Source organism: Mycothermus thermophilus, assembly GCF_041956435.1.
Source record: "Mycothermus thermophilus strain CBS 625.91 unplaced genomic scaffold VTJ04scaffold_3, whole genome shotgun sequence".
Lineage (NCBI taxonomy): Eukaryota > Fungi > Ascomycota > Sordariomycetes > Sordariales > Chaetomiaceae > Mycothermus > Mycothermus thermophilus.
Genome location: NW_027191429.1, coordinates 1,699,849 through 1,713,992, shown reverse-complemented (window position 1 = coordinate 1,713,992; position 14,144 = coordinate 1,699,849). Strand labels below are relative to the sequence as shown.

General features: G+C 57.1%; 4 protein-coding genes across 4 annotated transcripts; 1 reads left to right on the top strand and 3 right to left on the bottom strand.

Annotated features, from left to right (window-relative positions):
* Window positions 1–430: 430 nt before the first annotated feature.
* Window positions 431–3,956, bottom strand: VTJ04DRAFT_4727 (uncharacterized protein; the record flags this gene model as incomplete). Its single annotated transcript, XM_069362766.1, has 3 exons — window positions 431–2,344; window positions 2,399–3,315; window positions 3,401–3,956. 3 exons carry the CDS (start codon window positions 3,954–3,956, stop codon window positions 431–433), a joined length of 3,387 nt encoding a protein of 1,128 aa, XP_069219680.1.
* Window positions 3,957–4,553: 597 nt separating this feature from the next.
* Window positions 4,554–6,613, bottom strand: VTJ04DRAFT_4726 (uncharacterized protein; the record flags this gene model as incomplete). Its single annotated transcript, XM_069362765.1, has 3 exons — window positions 4,554–5,816; window positions 5,876–6,487; window positions 6,545–6,613. 3 exons carry the CDS (start codon window positions 6,611–6,613, stop codon window positions 4,554–4,556), a joined length of 1,944 nt encoding a protein of 647 aa, XP_069219679.1.
* Window positions 6,614–7,240: 627 nt separating this feature from the next.
* On the top strand, window positions 7,241–8,635 carry VTJ04DRAFT_4725 (uncharacterized protein; the record flags this gene model as incomplete). Its single annotated transcript, XM_069362764.1, has 3 exons — window positions 7,241–7,444; window positions 7,532–8,120; window positions 8,190–8,635. The coding sequence occupies 3 exons, from the start codon at window positions 7,241–7,243 to the stop codon at window positions 8,633–8,635; spliced, it is 1,239 nt and encodes a 412-aa protein (XP_069219678.1).
* A 1,186-nt stretch (window positions 8,636–9,821) lies between these two features.
* On the bottom strand, window positions 9,822–12,791 carry VTJ04DRAFT_4724 (uncharacterized protein; the record flags this gene model as incomplete). Its single annotated transcript, XM_069362763.1, has 3 exons — window positions 9,822–12,355; window positions 12,442–12,593; window positions 12,694–12,791. The coding sequence occupies 3 exons, from the start codon at window positions 12,789–12,791 to the stop codon at window positions 9,822–9,824; spliced, it is 2,784 nt and encodes a 927-aa protein (XP_069219677.1).
* Window positions 12,792–14,144: the final 1,353 nt, after the last annotated feature.

Below are 14,144 nucleotides of genomic sequence, written 5' to 3'. Positions count from 1 at the left end.
AAAAAAAAAAAAAAAAAAAAAAAAAAAACTAACAGCTGCCCACGCAAGCAAATTGGCTCGCGCTCCCACCTCATAAACCAAGATCCCCCCATGGTTCCTATGGTTCCTATTCAAATGATACAGACCCTTCCCCGTTTCCATTCCCCAGTCCACGACGGGGCCCCTCCGAAACGGGTGATGCGCTCCTCTCAAATCCGCGACGGATATATCCCTTATGTGTGACGGGGTTATCCTCAATCTGCGACGGGACCATGCCCTGTCCGCGACGAGCAAAATCCCAAGTCCACAACAAGCAAACCATCAGTTTGCATTGAGTCCATCCCAGCCTCTACCCCACAGCCACCAACTCTCTCTCCGCCTCCCAAATAGAGCCGCTGCCCAACCAAGCCCTTCAAACCTCCCCCACATCAGCCTCGGTCTGCGACCGGTCCTACCCAGCCGCCGAACTGCCCCTCAACAGCTGCTCATACAACGCCTGCGGATCAGCAGCGTGACTGCTGGTCGTCGTGTATGTGTTGCTGGACAGGTTCATGGACCTGTGATGGTGCTGTTGCTGGGGCTGCTGATGGTGATAGGTCTGTTGCGCCTGTTGGTTATGCTGCTGATTGTGAGGATGGTGCAGGTGGTTGGTGTGCGAGACTGTCGCGGTCGAGACTGTCAGGTAGCCCGTCGTGGTTGCAGAGGAGCCGTAGCCATGGTCCGCTGACGTGGCGGTGGAGGTGCGGGTACTGGGCTGGTTGAAGCCATACCAGCCTTGCTGGTTGGTCGTGGTAGCTGGCGCAGCATTGTTAGTCTGCTGACGCGGTTGCTGCTGCTGTTGTTGGGTGACATAGTTGGTGTAGGGGTTTTGTGGCTGTCGGGCATAGCCGGTTGTGGTGGTCGTCCTGGTTTGAGCAGAGGCCTGGGGTTGCATGTTGAGATCCTGGAGCATAGACGACTGCGAGGTTGTGGACGCCATATTGTAAGACGTCTGCCCGGCAGCCGTCGGTTGTGTCGACTTGTAAGTTTGGGTGGTTCCACCGGGGGAAGCAGAGTTCGACGTGTTCCACTGCGTGGCCCCGTGCCCCGCCGAGGTTGATCCAGATGAGGAAGCGGTGTTCTGCTGCTTGGGCATGGCCAGTCCGGACGCTGCGGTGGTTGATGTTTGTGTGTTATAGGTGTTGAAGGCTGCATAGGATGCAGTCTGGCCGGCACTCTGGGAGGTATTCCCAGTCTGATATTGGTTGTAGTTGCTGTAGGCCTGCTGGACTGTGTTAACCTGCTGTTGCGCAGGCGCGGCATTGAACCCAGATGTGTCGGCGAGCGACTGCGTGTTCTGCGTGTTGGTCTGCATCTGGACATTATTAGCTTGATGAGGGCGATTGCCCTGTCTTGACCGGTTGTGCGCTGGCTGAGCAGTGGTCAGCGAGGGCGAACTCCGAGCAGGCTGTGCAGCCGGGGTGGTAACAGCTTGATTGACGGCTCCCCAGCTTGATGTCGGCTGCTGATGCTGAACAACGTTGTACGACTGCGAGACTTCCGTGGTCTTCTTAGACTGTCTCGGCGACGACCTGGTCAGAGTGGGCGAACCAGACATGGACTGCCAGTTGTTTTGGGTATCGACAGTGCTGCTGCTCGTCGTCGTCGTAGTCATATGCGAGGCCGGTCCGTTCGGAAGGTTGCGCCTACCAGAAGCTGTCTTAGAGCGCTCTGTGCGGCGCTGCTGCCGCTGTTCATTGCCTGCCGTGGCCTTCGTCGTCGTTGTCGCTGCTGAGGTTTGCTCTCCATAACTCAGTCCCGAACTGTGATTGACAGTCGGTTGCGGGTAACTGAAGCTGTGCAGAGATGGGTCAGGAGCGTCGGTGACCGTGCTCGACATATACTCCACAGCAGTCGACGTAATAACAGTTGGCGACACACCAGTTTGGGCATGGTCATCCAACGCCGTCGAGTTGATCTGAGGGAATGTCAGACCCGAAGAATGCTGGTAAAAGGCAGAAGTCTGGCTAAAGACATCAGATGGCGTCTCTGGGTGGTGCACCATAGCTCCTGAGACTGCATCGGTGAGGCTCACTGTTTGGTTCACCGTCCCATGAGCTTGCCCGTCATACTGCACATGCGACTGGAGCGCTTCAGTAGTGGCATTGTCAATCGGGTCATGAACCTCATGGCTCGCCGACTCGGTATATCCCGTCGACACAAGGTTCGTTGCTTGATCTTGCTCTGGAGCATCGGTGTTTGAGACAGTTGGGGCTCCTTCGACTGCCGCATCGGCGTTCCCCCTGGTTTGCCTGGCCTTCTGAGCCGAGTAGACGCATGGGACACCATCGGCGGCACACATGGAACATGGCTTTCCTCGACCACACTGGACACTTGTTAGTAGTTTTTCAAGAAACTTGGACAAAGAACCATCACAGACCTTTCCCTTATACTTCTTCTCACGGCAGTTATCGCAGATTCGGGTCCGAGTCGGACCTGGAGTGTCTGCGTCGTCCACGCCCACCCCATCCCCATCAGCCTTCTTTTTCCGCGACCTCTTAGATTTTGCTGATCCCGGTGTCTCGGGAGGCACCTGCGGAGCCGGGGTTTGGTTCTGGGTGGTAGACTGGCCTGAAGTCGAACCGTCGCGATTGGGATGAACAACACGAAGCCTCGCAGCACCATACTTAATAAGCATGGCAAGGGAATCCTGCTGCAGCTCAGGAGACTGATTGGCAAATATGCTGAATTGCTCGGACGACAATGTTTTGGGGTCAATGCCGTTGTCGGTGAGCAGCTTGATTGCCACCTCACGCCGTCTGGCGGCTTCTCCAGGAGGCAAGTTGAGGATCGCATGATCGATGAATTCGGGGGCATCATCACTAGCAACGCCAACAAGGGCTTCGGGGTAAGCTCCGTTCGACTGGTCGGCTAAGGGCCCCGAGGCTCCAGGGTCGGTATTATAATACTGCCGCGGCTGGTGGTCGCCCACGGGGAGCGCCCCGGGCATCTCTGGAGGAAGTACGGCACCGTCATGGCCGGCAGCCGCCGCCGCATCCTTCTTTTTGCGACGCTTCTTCGGTTGCGAACCTTCACCTTCGGCAGGAACGCCGTTCTTGGTTGTGCGTTTGTTGGACTGCCTCGGCGTCTTGAGCTTGGGTTCCTTGGGCGTCTTCGACTCCTGAGGCTTCTTGGCCGGGGTCTGGACATTCAGCACAGGAGGCGGCGGGGCCAGCAGATCGATCAGTTGGGCGACAGTCTTGTGAAGTGGCGTGTGCTCGTATTTGACGTCGATGGTCTTAGTGGATCTCACAAAAGCGATTCGGATCGATCCTCGACAGTCAAATGCGGGACGTGCTGGGAGGAGAGTGTACTTGGTCAGCCAGAAACCCAAGGCCTTCGGAAGACCCAACATGAACACAACCGGTGAACCCAGACATACCCAAATGCACCGGATCTTGCCCCCCCTTCTCACTCCACTCGGCAATCACAATCTTCGGAGGGTTCTTGGCCATCTGACGATCCCATGCCTGCCGCGAGTCCTTGCAAATGTAGGTAAAAGTCCACCCTTGCTCACTGCGCGAAACCTGGCGCACCGACCAGTTGCTTCCATCAACTTGTCCTACGGCCAAAATTATGTGACGCGCGACCGAGGTCTGCAGCGCAGGGTTATCGGAGGGCTGATTGGTGAGGGCGTCGATGGCTTGGATGCGCTTGGTTTGCGTCGGAGCTGGCGCGGGGCCACCATTTGCCTGAGCGGCTGTCGGTGCCGGGGTCGCAAGAAGCGGATCGATGTTGGATGTATTCTCCAAGGGATCGCCGTCGTTCGTAGTGGGAATGTCAAACACTGCGGTGGAGCGGATCTCAAAGTTCTGCGAGATGTGGTCGGCATGCGTTTCAGTGACACGGGCGCTGAGCAGGCTGCGTAGGTGGTCTTGGAGCTCCGCGACGGAGCCGCATTGTGGGCTGGACGGCCCGAGGCCGAGGAGAGCATCCATTATGGGTCATCGAGCATATATAGGGTACGGAGTTTTGTTCTCAAAAGAATGGTGGGTGTTTCGGGGTTTGGGGCCCGTTCTTCGGTCTGCGCTTGCGAAGCAATCGGACAAAAGATTGCCGCGGACCGACGCAAAACTCAAGAGAGTTTAGTGTCTGACATCCGCGACAAGCGACTCTGATAGTACAGTGGAATTGCAGACATGGGATGGAAGAGGGTTTGGCAAGTCGTTGTAACTTACGTTGAGGCAGGCTGTTCGGCGTAGCGGGCAGCGCGGGTCGAGAAAGTCAACCGCGTAACGGTGCGGCTCAGAGTCGCGTTCCAAGAACAAATGACGTCCATGAATGATCCACAGAAGGTCGAACGTGGAGCATAAAAGTGGGTCTTTTGAAAGATTTCCCGGTATCGTAACACACCGTGTACCGTACGACAGCAATGAGACTCGCAACAGTGACAACGATGCCAACTCATTGAGCATCATCACTCAGTCCATCATGCTCACATCTTACCAGCATGGAACCTAGCCAAGATTACGCTGCGCATGTGCAGTGCGAGGTGTCCTATCCATTCCACAAAACAATTAACCCCGACACTTGAATCATACGTTATCCTCAATCCACTGCTCCAGCTTCTCCAACAACTCGGCCTTCCTGCCCATTGCGCTGACCCCCTTACTCGCCAAGATATCCTTGAGCTCTGCCACCGTCAACTTCTTGAGCGTACCCTTATTCAGCGCTTCCCTGAGCTGCGCGTTACTCATCTGTCCCCCTGCAGCTTGCCTCGGCCGTTTCGCAAGCGGCTTTGACCCTCCGGCATCCTCGTCCTCTGCCTCCCGCTTTACCGCCCGGGTCCTCATGAGGTCCTGTGCCTTCTTGGCAAGCAGCTCCTTCCACTCAGCCATGTATCCGCCCACCCGTTTGTTGATCTGCCTGTACTTGGGGATAGTGGCATCTTCGAAGTTTTCCTGTTCTGGCGCCTCTTCTTCAAGTGCCGCGGCCTGCAGGACCTTGTAATGCCACTGCAGGGACGGGTTAGGGTATTTAAATGGGTTGTACATGCCCTTGGGCAGCTGGAGATTTTTCAAAATGGGGTGCATCTTCTCAGTCAGCTCGTCAGGTTCCCTTAACGGCGCTGAGAGATCGACCTCGCGGACATCATCAGCAAAGGGCAGCGGCACGAGCCACAGTCCAGAAGGTAGGTACGGTGGCCCATCTAGGCTGTCGTCGTCGGCTTTCCGCGAGGGAATAATGGCAACCATAACGGGGTTCGCGTTGGCGCGCGCGATGAACCAGGCGATGCCGACCTTGTCCGAGTCCAGCAGCTTCTGCCAGAGAGCCGAAAAGACGCGGGTAGACCCCACGTACAGCTCTTCCGTGGGGAAGATGAAGGTGGACTTGTTCACCGATGCCCACATTGGAAGCTTGGAGCGCGGCTTGAATCCAATGAGACGGATTCCCTTCGCGCCGAGGTTTTTGAGGTTTGCCAGCTCCTCGGGCGTGAAGTAGATGTAGTCACCACCAAACTTGTAGGCCTTCTTCATCTCCGACTTTTCCACAAACCTGGTGTTCGCATCGATCTGAACTGTTTCGGACTGTGCCTTTTGGAGCTTCTCGCCCCCTTCCCAGATATAGCAAGACCGTTGAGGAGTTTGACGGTGAAGAAGCATGTAGCCGTTGACAGAAATAGTGAGGCCTGGCGCCAACTCAAAATTGAGTTTGGAAAAGTAAGCCCGCTTTGGCGTTTGCTTGGAGTTGATGTTGGAGAGGAGCGAGTTCAACAGGCTCAGACCATCACCGGACTTGGCCATCTTAACCTCGTCCGTCGAGCCAGCCTCTGCAGAGGGATCGCGGTAGATGACATCCTGCCTCGAGTGTCAGCTTGAACCAACCCAGACCATCACACTCATAGGTTCGCTCATACGTCATAAAACCTGGACAGATCAAACGACTTGCCGGGTTGGGCGATAGGAAACAGCTCAATCATCACGCCTAGATCATACAGATCCTTGGCTCGTACGGCTGCCGACGATTTGGCGTTCTTGTCGGAGCCGTGGGGGGAGTCGTTGTCCGTAATGATAAACAGGCGGCGGGAGCCAAAGTTGGGGGCGTTGGTGGTGAAGATCTGGTTGGCACAGAAGAGTACATTTGCCATGGTGGCCGGCTCCTTGGAAGGAGTCAGCACTTCGTCCGGGTCTTCTCCTTCCTCAACCAGGGCTCTCAGGCGCTTGACATCCGCGGCGTCCGGGACATCGAGATCAGTGAAGAGATAACAGTGCGGATACCCGGTGCTGCGGGTGCCGGCTTCGTCACGGAACTTTGTCTTTTCTGTGTTGAACAAAAGAATGCCCATCAGGTCTTTTGGTTGCGCGATGATGCGCTGCTGCATGAACTGGTAGGCGCATTTCAGACCGGCGGCGATGGGCGAGTCAGTGTCATCCCTTTTCTTCTTGTTGTCGCTGGGTGGTGGCCGCTGAAGCATCGATTTGCTGACATCGATGGCAAACAAGACAGCATCTTTCTGGGTTTTGTAGTCCTAAGGAAGAGGTTAGAAGATGGTGGATTTGAGTGGCAATGGAACAAGACAACTGACGTTCTCATCCAGCTCATCCTCGGTTTCGTCCTCCTCAGGACGTCTGTCGTCATCGTTTGACCAAGCCATGGCTGAGATTGCGTTGTGACAGTCACAAACAGAACTCGGTATAAAAGAAAGCAAGTCAATTCCTCGGAATTGAGGTGTTTTGCACTCTGCGCAAAGGTGAAATGGATAACAAGTTCAAGGGCTCCAACAGGCAAACGAGGCAGGAGATGTTCTTTGGGTGGGTCACACGCGACGCTATTCTAGGCTGACGCGCCTGCCTGACGCCAGATCACGTGATGAGCATCCAGGCAGGCGCCCTCTCTGAGAGGAAATCAGTGTCTGATGATTGGTTGGATAATGAAGCCAAGTGGGGCAACCGACAATGCCGGCCATGCCAAGACTTGTAACACGGCAAACCGGGAGTTTTGCATGTGTCGCCGCCGAATCCAAGTTTCGGGGTTAGCGGGTCCGAGGTTGAATGTCCATCTTCCCATCTTCAATCCTTTGCCACAGTTCATGAAAAGTGCCAATTCCTTTCCACCATAACACCGGAAGGTTTCGGGGATTTGGTGGTTGATTTTGAGTTTGAGTAGACTTGCGGGGAGGGTCTTCATCTCATCAAACTTGCTGCCTGGCGCCCCCGCAGTCAACACTGAACTTACATCCATATCTCATCCCCGTACCCCGAGGACAAGTTGCAGCCTCAACATGGCACTCCGACTGCCCTCCGCGCTCCGGCCACTCCGGCCACTGGCCATGGCAAAGCCATCGACGCAACATTTCCGGAGGCTCGCTACGCACACCCCTCCTGTCACTCAAAACTCGAACCGCGGTCCCACGGCCATGGTGTTCCTCAACATGGGCGGCCCCTCAACAGTGGACGAAGTGGAAGACTTCTTGAGCAGGTTATTTGTTAGCAGCACCCCCCGTTGATGATACCAACTGTACCCCAGTCAACAACAGCTCCCCAACTAACCCTCCCTCCTACCCCCATCCCAGGCTGACGGCGACCTGATCCCCCTGGGCCGTCTTCAAAACTACCTCGGCCCGCTCATCTCCAAGCGGCGCACCCCCAAAATCCAAAAGCAGTACCAAGCCATTGGCGGCGGCTCGCCCATCCGCCGGTGGTCGGAGCACCAATGCGCCGAGATGTGCAAGATCCTAGACGAGATCTCTCCCGAGACGGCGCCTCACAAACCCTACGTGGCGTTCCGCTACGCCAACCCGCTGACCGAGGAAACCTACCAGCGCCTGCTCGCCGACGGGTTCGGCAAGGGTCGCGGCGGCCGCGCCGTTGCCTTCACCCAGTACCCCCAGTACAGTTGCTCGACGACGGGGAGCAGCCTGAACGAGCTGTGGAAGTGGCGGCAGCGGCTGGAGGGGAAGGATGCCTCGGCGCCACTGGAGGACGGGTCGGACGGGACGATACGGTGGAGCGTCATTGACCGCTGGCCGGCGCATCCGGGTTTGGTGGAGGCGTTTGCGCAGAACATTGAGGCAAAGCTGCTCGAGTATCCCGAGGAGAGGAGGGATAAGGTGGTGTTGCTGTTTTCGGCGCACAGCTTGCCCATGTCGGTCGTCAACAGGGGTAAGTTTATATTCTTTCTTTCTTCTCCTCCACGCCAACAAGCTGCTAACATTTCATTTCCCTCCCAAGGCGACCCTTACCCAGCCGAAGTCGCCGCCACCGTGCACGCCGTCATGCACCGGCTCAACCACGCCAACCCCTGGCGTCTGTGCTACCAATCCCAAGTCGGCCCGCAGCCGTGGCTGGGACCCCAAACCGCGAGCACCGTGGAGGAGTACATCCGCAAGGGCCAAAAGGACCTCCTCCTGATCCCCATCGCCTTCACATCGGACCACATCGAAACTCTGTTTGAGCTGGACGAGGAGGTCATTGGCGGATCGGGCCATCCGGAGACCGTCAAGCGCGTCGAGAGCCTCAACGGAAACCCCGTGTTTATCCGGGCGCTGGCCGATCTGGCCAAGGAGCATCTGGCCCACGGGAAGCCGACCTCGGTCCAGATGGGGTTGAGGTGTCCCGGGTGTAAGAGCCAGCGGTGTGAGGAGTCCAAGAAGTTTTTCGCGAGCCAGAAGTTGTGATGTGATAGGGGAGAAGTATCTGAGGTCTACTTGAGGGAATAATGTAGGAGGCCTTCGGAGGCAGTGTGGTTTCGTGGACAAACAGGCATGGATTAAGTACTGTACAGCGGTCTGAGGTTGTTTTTTTCCACGTGGCGTTTGGTTGTGGTACCCGTGCTAGAAAAGTGTGAATCACCTGTTTGGGTATGTTCAAGGTGTACTGTAAGCAGGGGGTAGGGCAGTGGAATCGTCTCAGGTTGGCCCTCTGAACATAGGTAGCAATCCCGTATATACAAGACACCAAGTACAGGACTTGCTGGTACCCCTTCAAGATGTTTTGATCATGTTACCTAGGTAATGAAGGTAATGACTCTCTTTGATGATACAGGGGTGTTGTGTCAAACCACCGTATGTCGTCAGTAGTCCTAGAAGCATTTTAAACCTTGATCATACCTATCCAGTCAACAGGAAAAACAAAGGCAGCAGCAGAGAGAGCAAGAAACGAAGGGCCACGACCCAGCAACGGACAGACACGTAGTGGACGTAGAACATACCTACAATAAGCACCCAACCATGAGCAACGCAAAGACACGGACCTCACCGAATCACAACCTGTGAAGCAGAGAATAAAAAAAAGAAAGCAAAGAGAAACCAAATGAATCCAAATGAATAAACCCCGCACGACATGAAGATGGTACGTCAAGTAAATAAAAGAATACTAAAATAACTACACCCCTCGCCTCTCCCGTCCCGAAAAGAACCAACCTAAACGTAAATAAAAAAAAACAACAAAAAACAACAAACAATCAGCCAGTCAGTCAAGGGGCAATGATAGGAGTACCAACCAACCAACGTCCCAAAGTCCAAACCAACCAGCCGACCGACCGACCAACCAACCAGCCAGCAGCCAACCTGGACCCAACCAACCACCTAAATCCCCTAATAGCTCCCCCTCTCCGTAGTTAAACTACCAAACCATCCTATCCCATCCTTTCCAAGGAAACCAGACTGGCACTGGACCTTTCTTTTCCTTCCTTTCCCGACCCCGACCCCGTAACCTCCTTAACAACCTGATGTGAGCTGACCCGGAAAAGAAAAACCACTCCGGTTGACTTCGCAGAAGTGAGAGTAGAGGAAATCGAGCCATGAACGGGCCAACCCCACAAACATCGGAAACAATAAATCCGAATCCTCGAATCAATGGAGCTCACCCCCTAAAACCAGGCGGCGGCACCCCCGCCATCGCCAACCCCTGCGGTCCCGGTCCCGGTCCCTGCAAGCCCTGCAAGCCTTGCGGTCCCTGAGGTCCCGCCGGCCCGGGGCCCATCAACCCCCTCATGCGCTCAGGAGGGGCAGCAAACGGCCCCGCCGGGCCCGGTCCCATACCGGGCGGGAAACCCGGCCCACCAGGAGGACCAGGCGGTCCGCCGTCCGGTCCGCCAGGGCCGGGAGGGCCTTGGAACCCCGGCATGGGTGGACCCATAAATCCCGGCGGGGGTGGGCCGCCGTAGAACCCCGGGGGGGGAGCCATGGATTGCATCGACCTCGGCGGGCCGGGAGGGCCAGGCGGCGGAGGGCCGCCGGCATGGGGAGGCGGGCCAGGAGGGTAAGGACCGCCGGGCGGACCGCCGTGGGGAGGATGCTGCATCGGAAAGTTGGGCGGGAACATGCCCATTCCCGGGAGGTTCTGCGGGCCCGGCATGTTCTGCGGGGGCGGGGGCATGTTTTGGGGTCCGGGCCCGTTGTTGAGCCCTGGCGGCGGAATCATAGGCCGCTGCGGGAAGGGCATCTGTCCGGGCCCACCGGGACCGTTGGGACCGCCGCCAGGGTTGACGCCGCCCATGTGGAAGGGGGGAAGCATCTGGTGGTCCAGGCCGGGAGGCGGAGGCGGGCGCTGCAAGATTTGCGTCGGCTGGGGAGGCGGACGATTCTCCACGTCTTGCGGGTGGAATTGGCCGTCGTCGAAGAAGCCAGGCGGACCGCCCTGGGGACGCATTTGCTGGCGCTGCTGGATAGACGTCGGGTCACGGTCCGGCACGTTGCCCAGCGACACCTGCTTGGTGGGCTGGGGCATGCGAAGCAAGAGCTGCTCGGTTCGGGGCTCCTCGCGTTGGCTTTGCATCAAACCAACCAGGAATTCCCTATTCTTGTTGATGGCCGCGGCACTTTGGTCGACACGCGAGGCGGGGCTCGGGATGTTGTGGCGCTGGGCCAGCAACTCCTGAAGCGCCTGCTCGGGCCGTGTTAACTGAGGCGGAGGTGCCATATGAGGGCCCATAGGCCGAGGAGAGAGGCCGTCGTACAGAGAACCGGAGGGCGTCTGAGGGTGTCGAAGGCGGGGATCATCTCGGATGCCCGCGTTGCCGTATTGCTGGAACGGCTCAGGCGACGCACCCGCTCCTTGATGCTGCAGCTCGTGGAAAGGCGGCGGCTCAGGATACCTGCCAGGGGTCGACACCGGCTGGGCTGGGGCGGCGCTCGGTTGTGATGACATGTGCAGCTTTTGGAGCAGAGCCGCAAAGGCCTCCCTCTCGGCATCTGTTTGTTGTGATTGTGAGGGCTTGTCGCCAGTCTGGCCCCCGGGGCCGGGAGTCGCCGGTTCTGTCCGCGCCTTGTTGTCCTCTTGGGGAGCAAGGAATGCCATGAAACGGGAAGATTTGGACGTCTTGGGTTTTGCCGCTGCATCCTTGGCCTCTGTAATTGCGGCGGCAGCTTCCAGCCCGATACCTCCGTATGTGGCAAAGAACTTGTCCGGGCCGGAAGTAACAGCGGGAGGAGCGGTGACCGACTTTTGCTCAGGGGCGGCCGAGGTGGTTGGCGCGACCTCTGATGCGGGCTTGCTGTCCTCTGCGGCTGTGGCAGGCTTTTCATCGGCCTTGGGCGCGGTGGAACCCCCTCCCCGAGCAGCCTTCATGCTCTCCATAAACTTCCTGAAGTCCTCCTCGGTATGAGCCTGACCTTTGTCGTCGGCAGGTTCGTCGAGCCATTCGGGGTCGTTCTCGACACGGTTGTTGTAACGATCGCGGTCGTTACGGTCGCGGTCACGGTCGCGGTCGCGGTCCCACCTGCGCTCAAAGGGCCGGTCGTTGCGGTCGCCATGGCGGTCCGTATGGCGGTCGTTGAGCTTGGTGTCCTCGGGGTCGCGTTCGCGCCAGTTCTTGGACTTTTCGATGCGCTCGCGAGCCGACATGGGAGGCGGATCCGAGGGCCCCTCGCGGAACCACGGTTCGGACTTGTTGCGATTGAGGCCATTCCGGCGCGGGGTTTCCGGTTCGTCTCCATCGACGTCCTGCGAGCGGCGGTCAAAGGTGCGGTTGCGACGTTCGCCAAGGTCACGATCCTCCCTATCGCGAGGTCCTCGCCTGGTATCATCGCGGTTGGAGAAGCGGTCGCCCGTACCAGAACCCACGCCGCCCATGCGGCCCTGGAAGCGTTCGCCGGTCTCGGCGCCGAAACTCTTACGCGGCCTCACCGTGCTCCAGCCCTCGCTATCCTGGTCCTGGTCGCCACGGCGGCGGAGGCCGTTGTTGGTACGGGTATCCCTGGTGTCCCGGCTGAACCGGTCGGGAGCATCTGACTCGTTTGTGCGGTTGCGGAAGTTGAAGCGATCGGAGCGATCTTGTTGCCGGTCCAAATCCCTGAACCCTTTATCGCCGTCAGCAGGGCGGGGAGCGCGAATTGCCGTGGCAGAGGAGGACGCAAAGCTCGTGCGAGGTGGGCCGAGGATGAGGTCATCGGGATCTGGAGAAGGGGCGGTAGAAAAGCACTTTGGTCAGCGAAAGGTACAAGACCAGACACAATACAGCGGATGTGGGGAAGTGGCTTACTGGAAGTATTACGGGAGCCATTGCGGTCGTGGGGCTGGCGCCTGAAGTCCTGGTTCAGGAGAGCTCCGCCCTCGGCCGACTTGGTGCGGTCACCTATGGGTCGTTGCTGGCTGTTGTTGTTATTATTGTTCCGGATAGTTTCTGGGGGAGGCCTGAACGAGGAGAAACGGTCAGCGTTAGCGGAGGAAGCTTCCAGATGGCGGGATGCAGGCAGCAGCAGCAGCAGCAGCATCAGACGAGGACTTGACGTACCCCATCCACTCCTCGGCGGGAGGAAGATTTGGTGGCTTGACACATAGCGGCGAGTCGCGCAAGTACAGCAATTCCTCTACCGAGTATCGTATCGCCATCGTCGTGGTAGTTCAGCCACCATGCGCCGGGAGGGCGGTGGCGTGGCCGAGGTTAACTGTGGCGAGGGGCGGGCGAGTGCCCGGCGAGAGGTTGGTGGTTAAGCCGGTAGGTCGGTCGGTAGGTTTGATAGAGAGTTGTTGTTGCTGCGCACAGTCAATCGGAAGAGGTCAGGTCGAGACAGAACCCTGAGACGATCGGTGGTGAGACAGAAGGGAGATATTGAGACCGATGTCTGTCTCGAGTCGAGCTGGTCGGACCGAGGATGCAATGGACGGACGGATTGTCGTCGGAAACTCGGGCAAGGTAATTCAATGTCGAGTACTTGAGGTCGGGTTGGGTTGATGAATGGTGACGATGTCCAGAGGTGGGCGGCGACGCAAGCCCAATTTGATTTGGTCACTTCTGTTGAATTGTTGTTTGGTGGGGAAGAGCCAGGGCGCACTTGGGGACAAGACCGCCGATGCGGGATTTGGACAGAGGATGGAGATTTTGTGATCGGTGAGAGGTCGGCAGGTTGCAACTTGATTGATGCGTTGTTCGACGACGAGCCGGAGGGGATTGGTTGGGAGTCGGGTTTGTGTGTGGTGAGCGAAGTGCGGTGTGTGAGGTCGGGTGGGTGTGCGTGGTGTGTTGCAGGTGTGTCGGGTGTACCTAGGTGGGTAGAGATGGCGAGGATGTTTTTGGCTTGGATTGGGCTCGGTCGCTTTGCTGCAGTCTTGGGTTTTTTTGGGTTTGGGTTTGGCTTCAGTCAGGTTCCAGGTTTTTGGCCCGAGAATTGGGGGCGAGGGTGAGAGAAGAGGGGATCTCCAGGTGAGGGTTAGCAGTGGGCTTTGGCAACCCAGTGGCGTTGCACCTGCTACAACCCTGGCGCTGTCTGTTTCAACCTCGTCTCTTTCATTGTTGCGGTGGCGGGGTCGAGGACCAAGACCCCCTCCTATCCTTCCCGTCTCCCTGAGACTTGGAGACCTGGGTAACCTTGAAATCCCCATTGACAAGGTATTTGGAGAACAAGGTCATTTATTTGAATTGAATATCTGGCTACCTCATTGATGTGCTGTTGATATGAGACGAGGGTTCTTGGTTTGATTGTTTATTTCTCCTGAAGTCAACAACAAGCAATATTTCGTCAACATCGAAACAACTCAGAGACCTCAATCGCAATCCCAACCCAAGACAAGACAAAACTCACTTGTCTCAACCAACCCAATTCTAACTAGAAATAAAACCCTAAATGAAGATGCAATAATGTCCTCCCTAAGACACCTAAATTTTTGCTCCATCCCAATTATCCATCCAAACACAACCAACCATGAAGGGATATCCATTCACGCCCTCCCTATATATACACGATT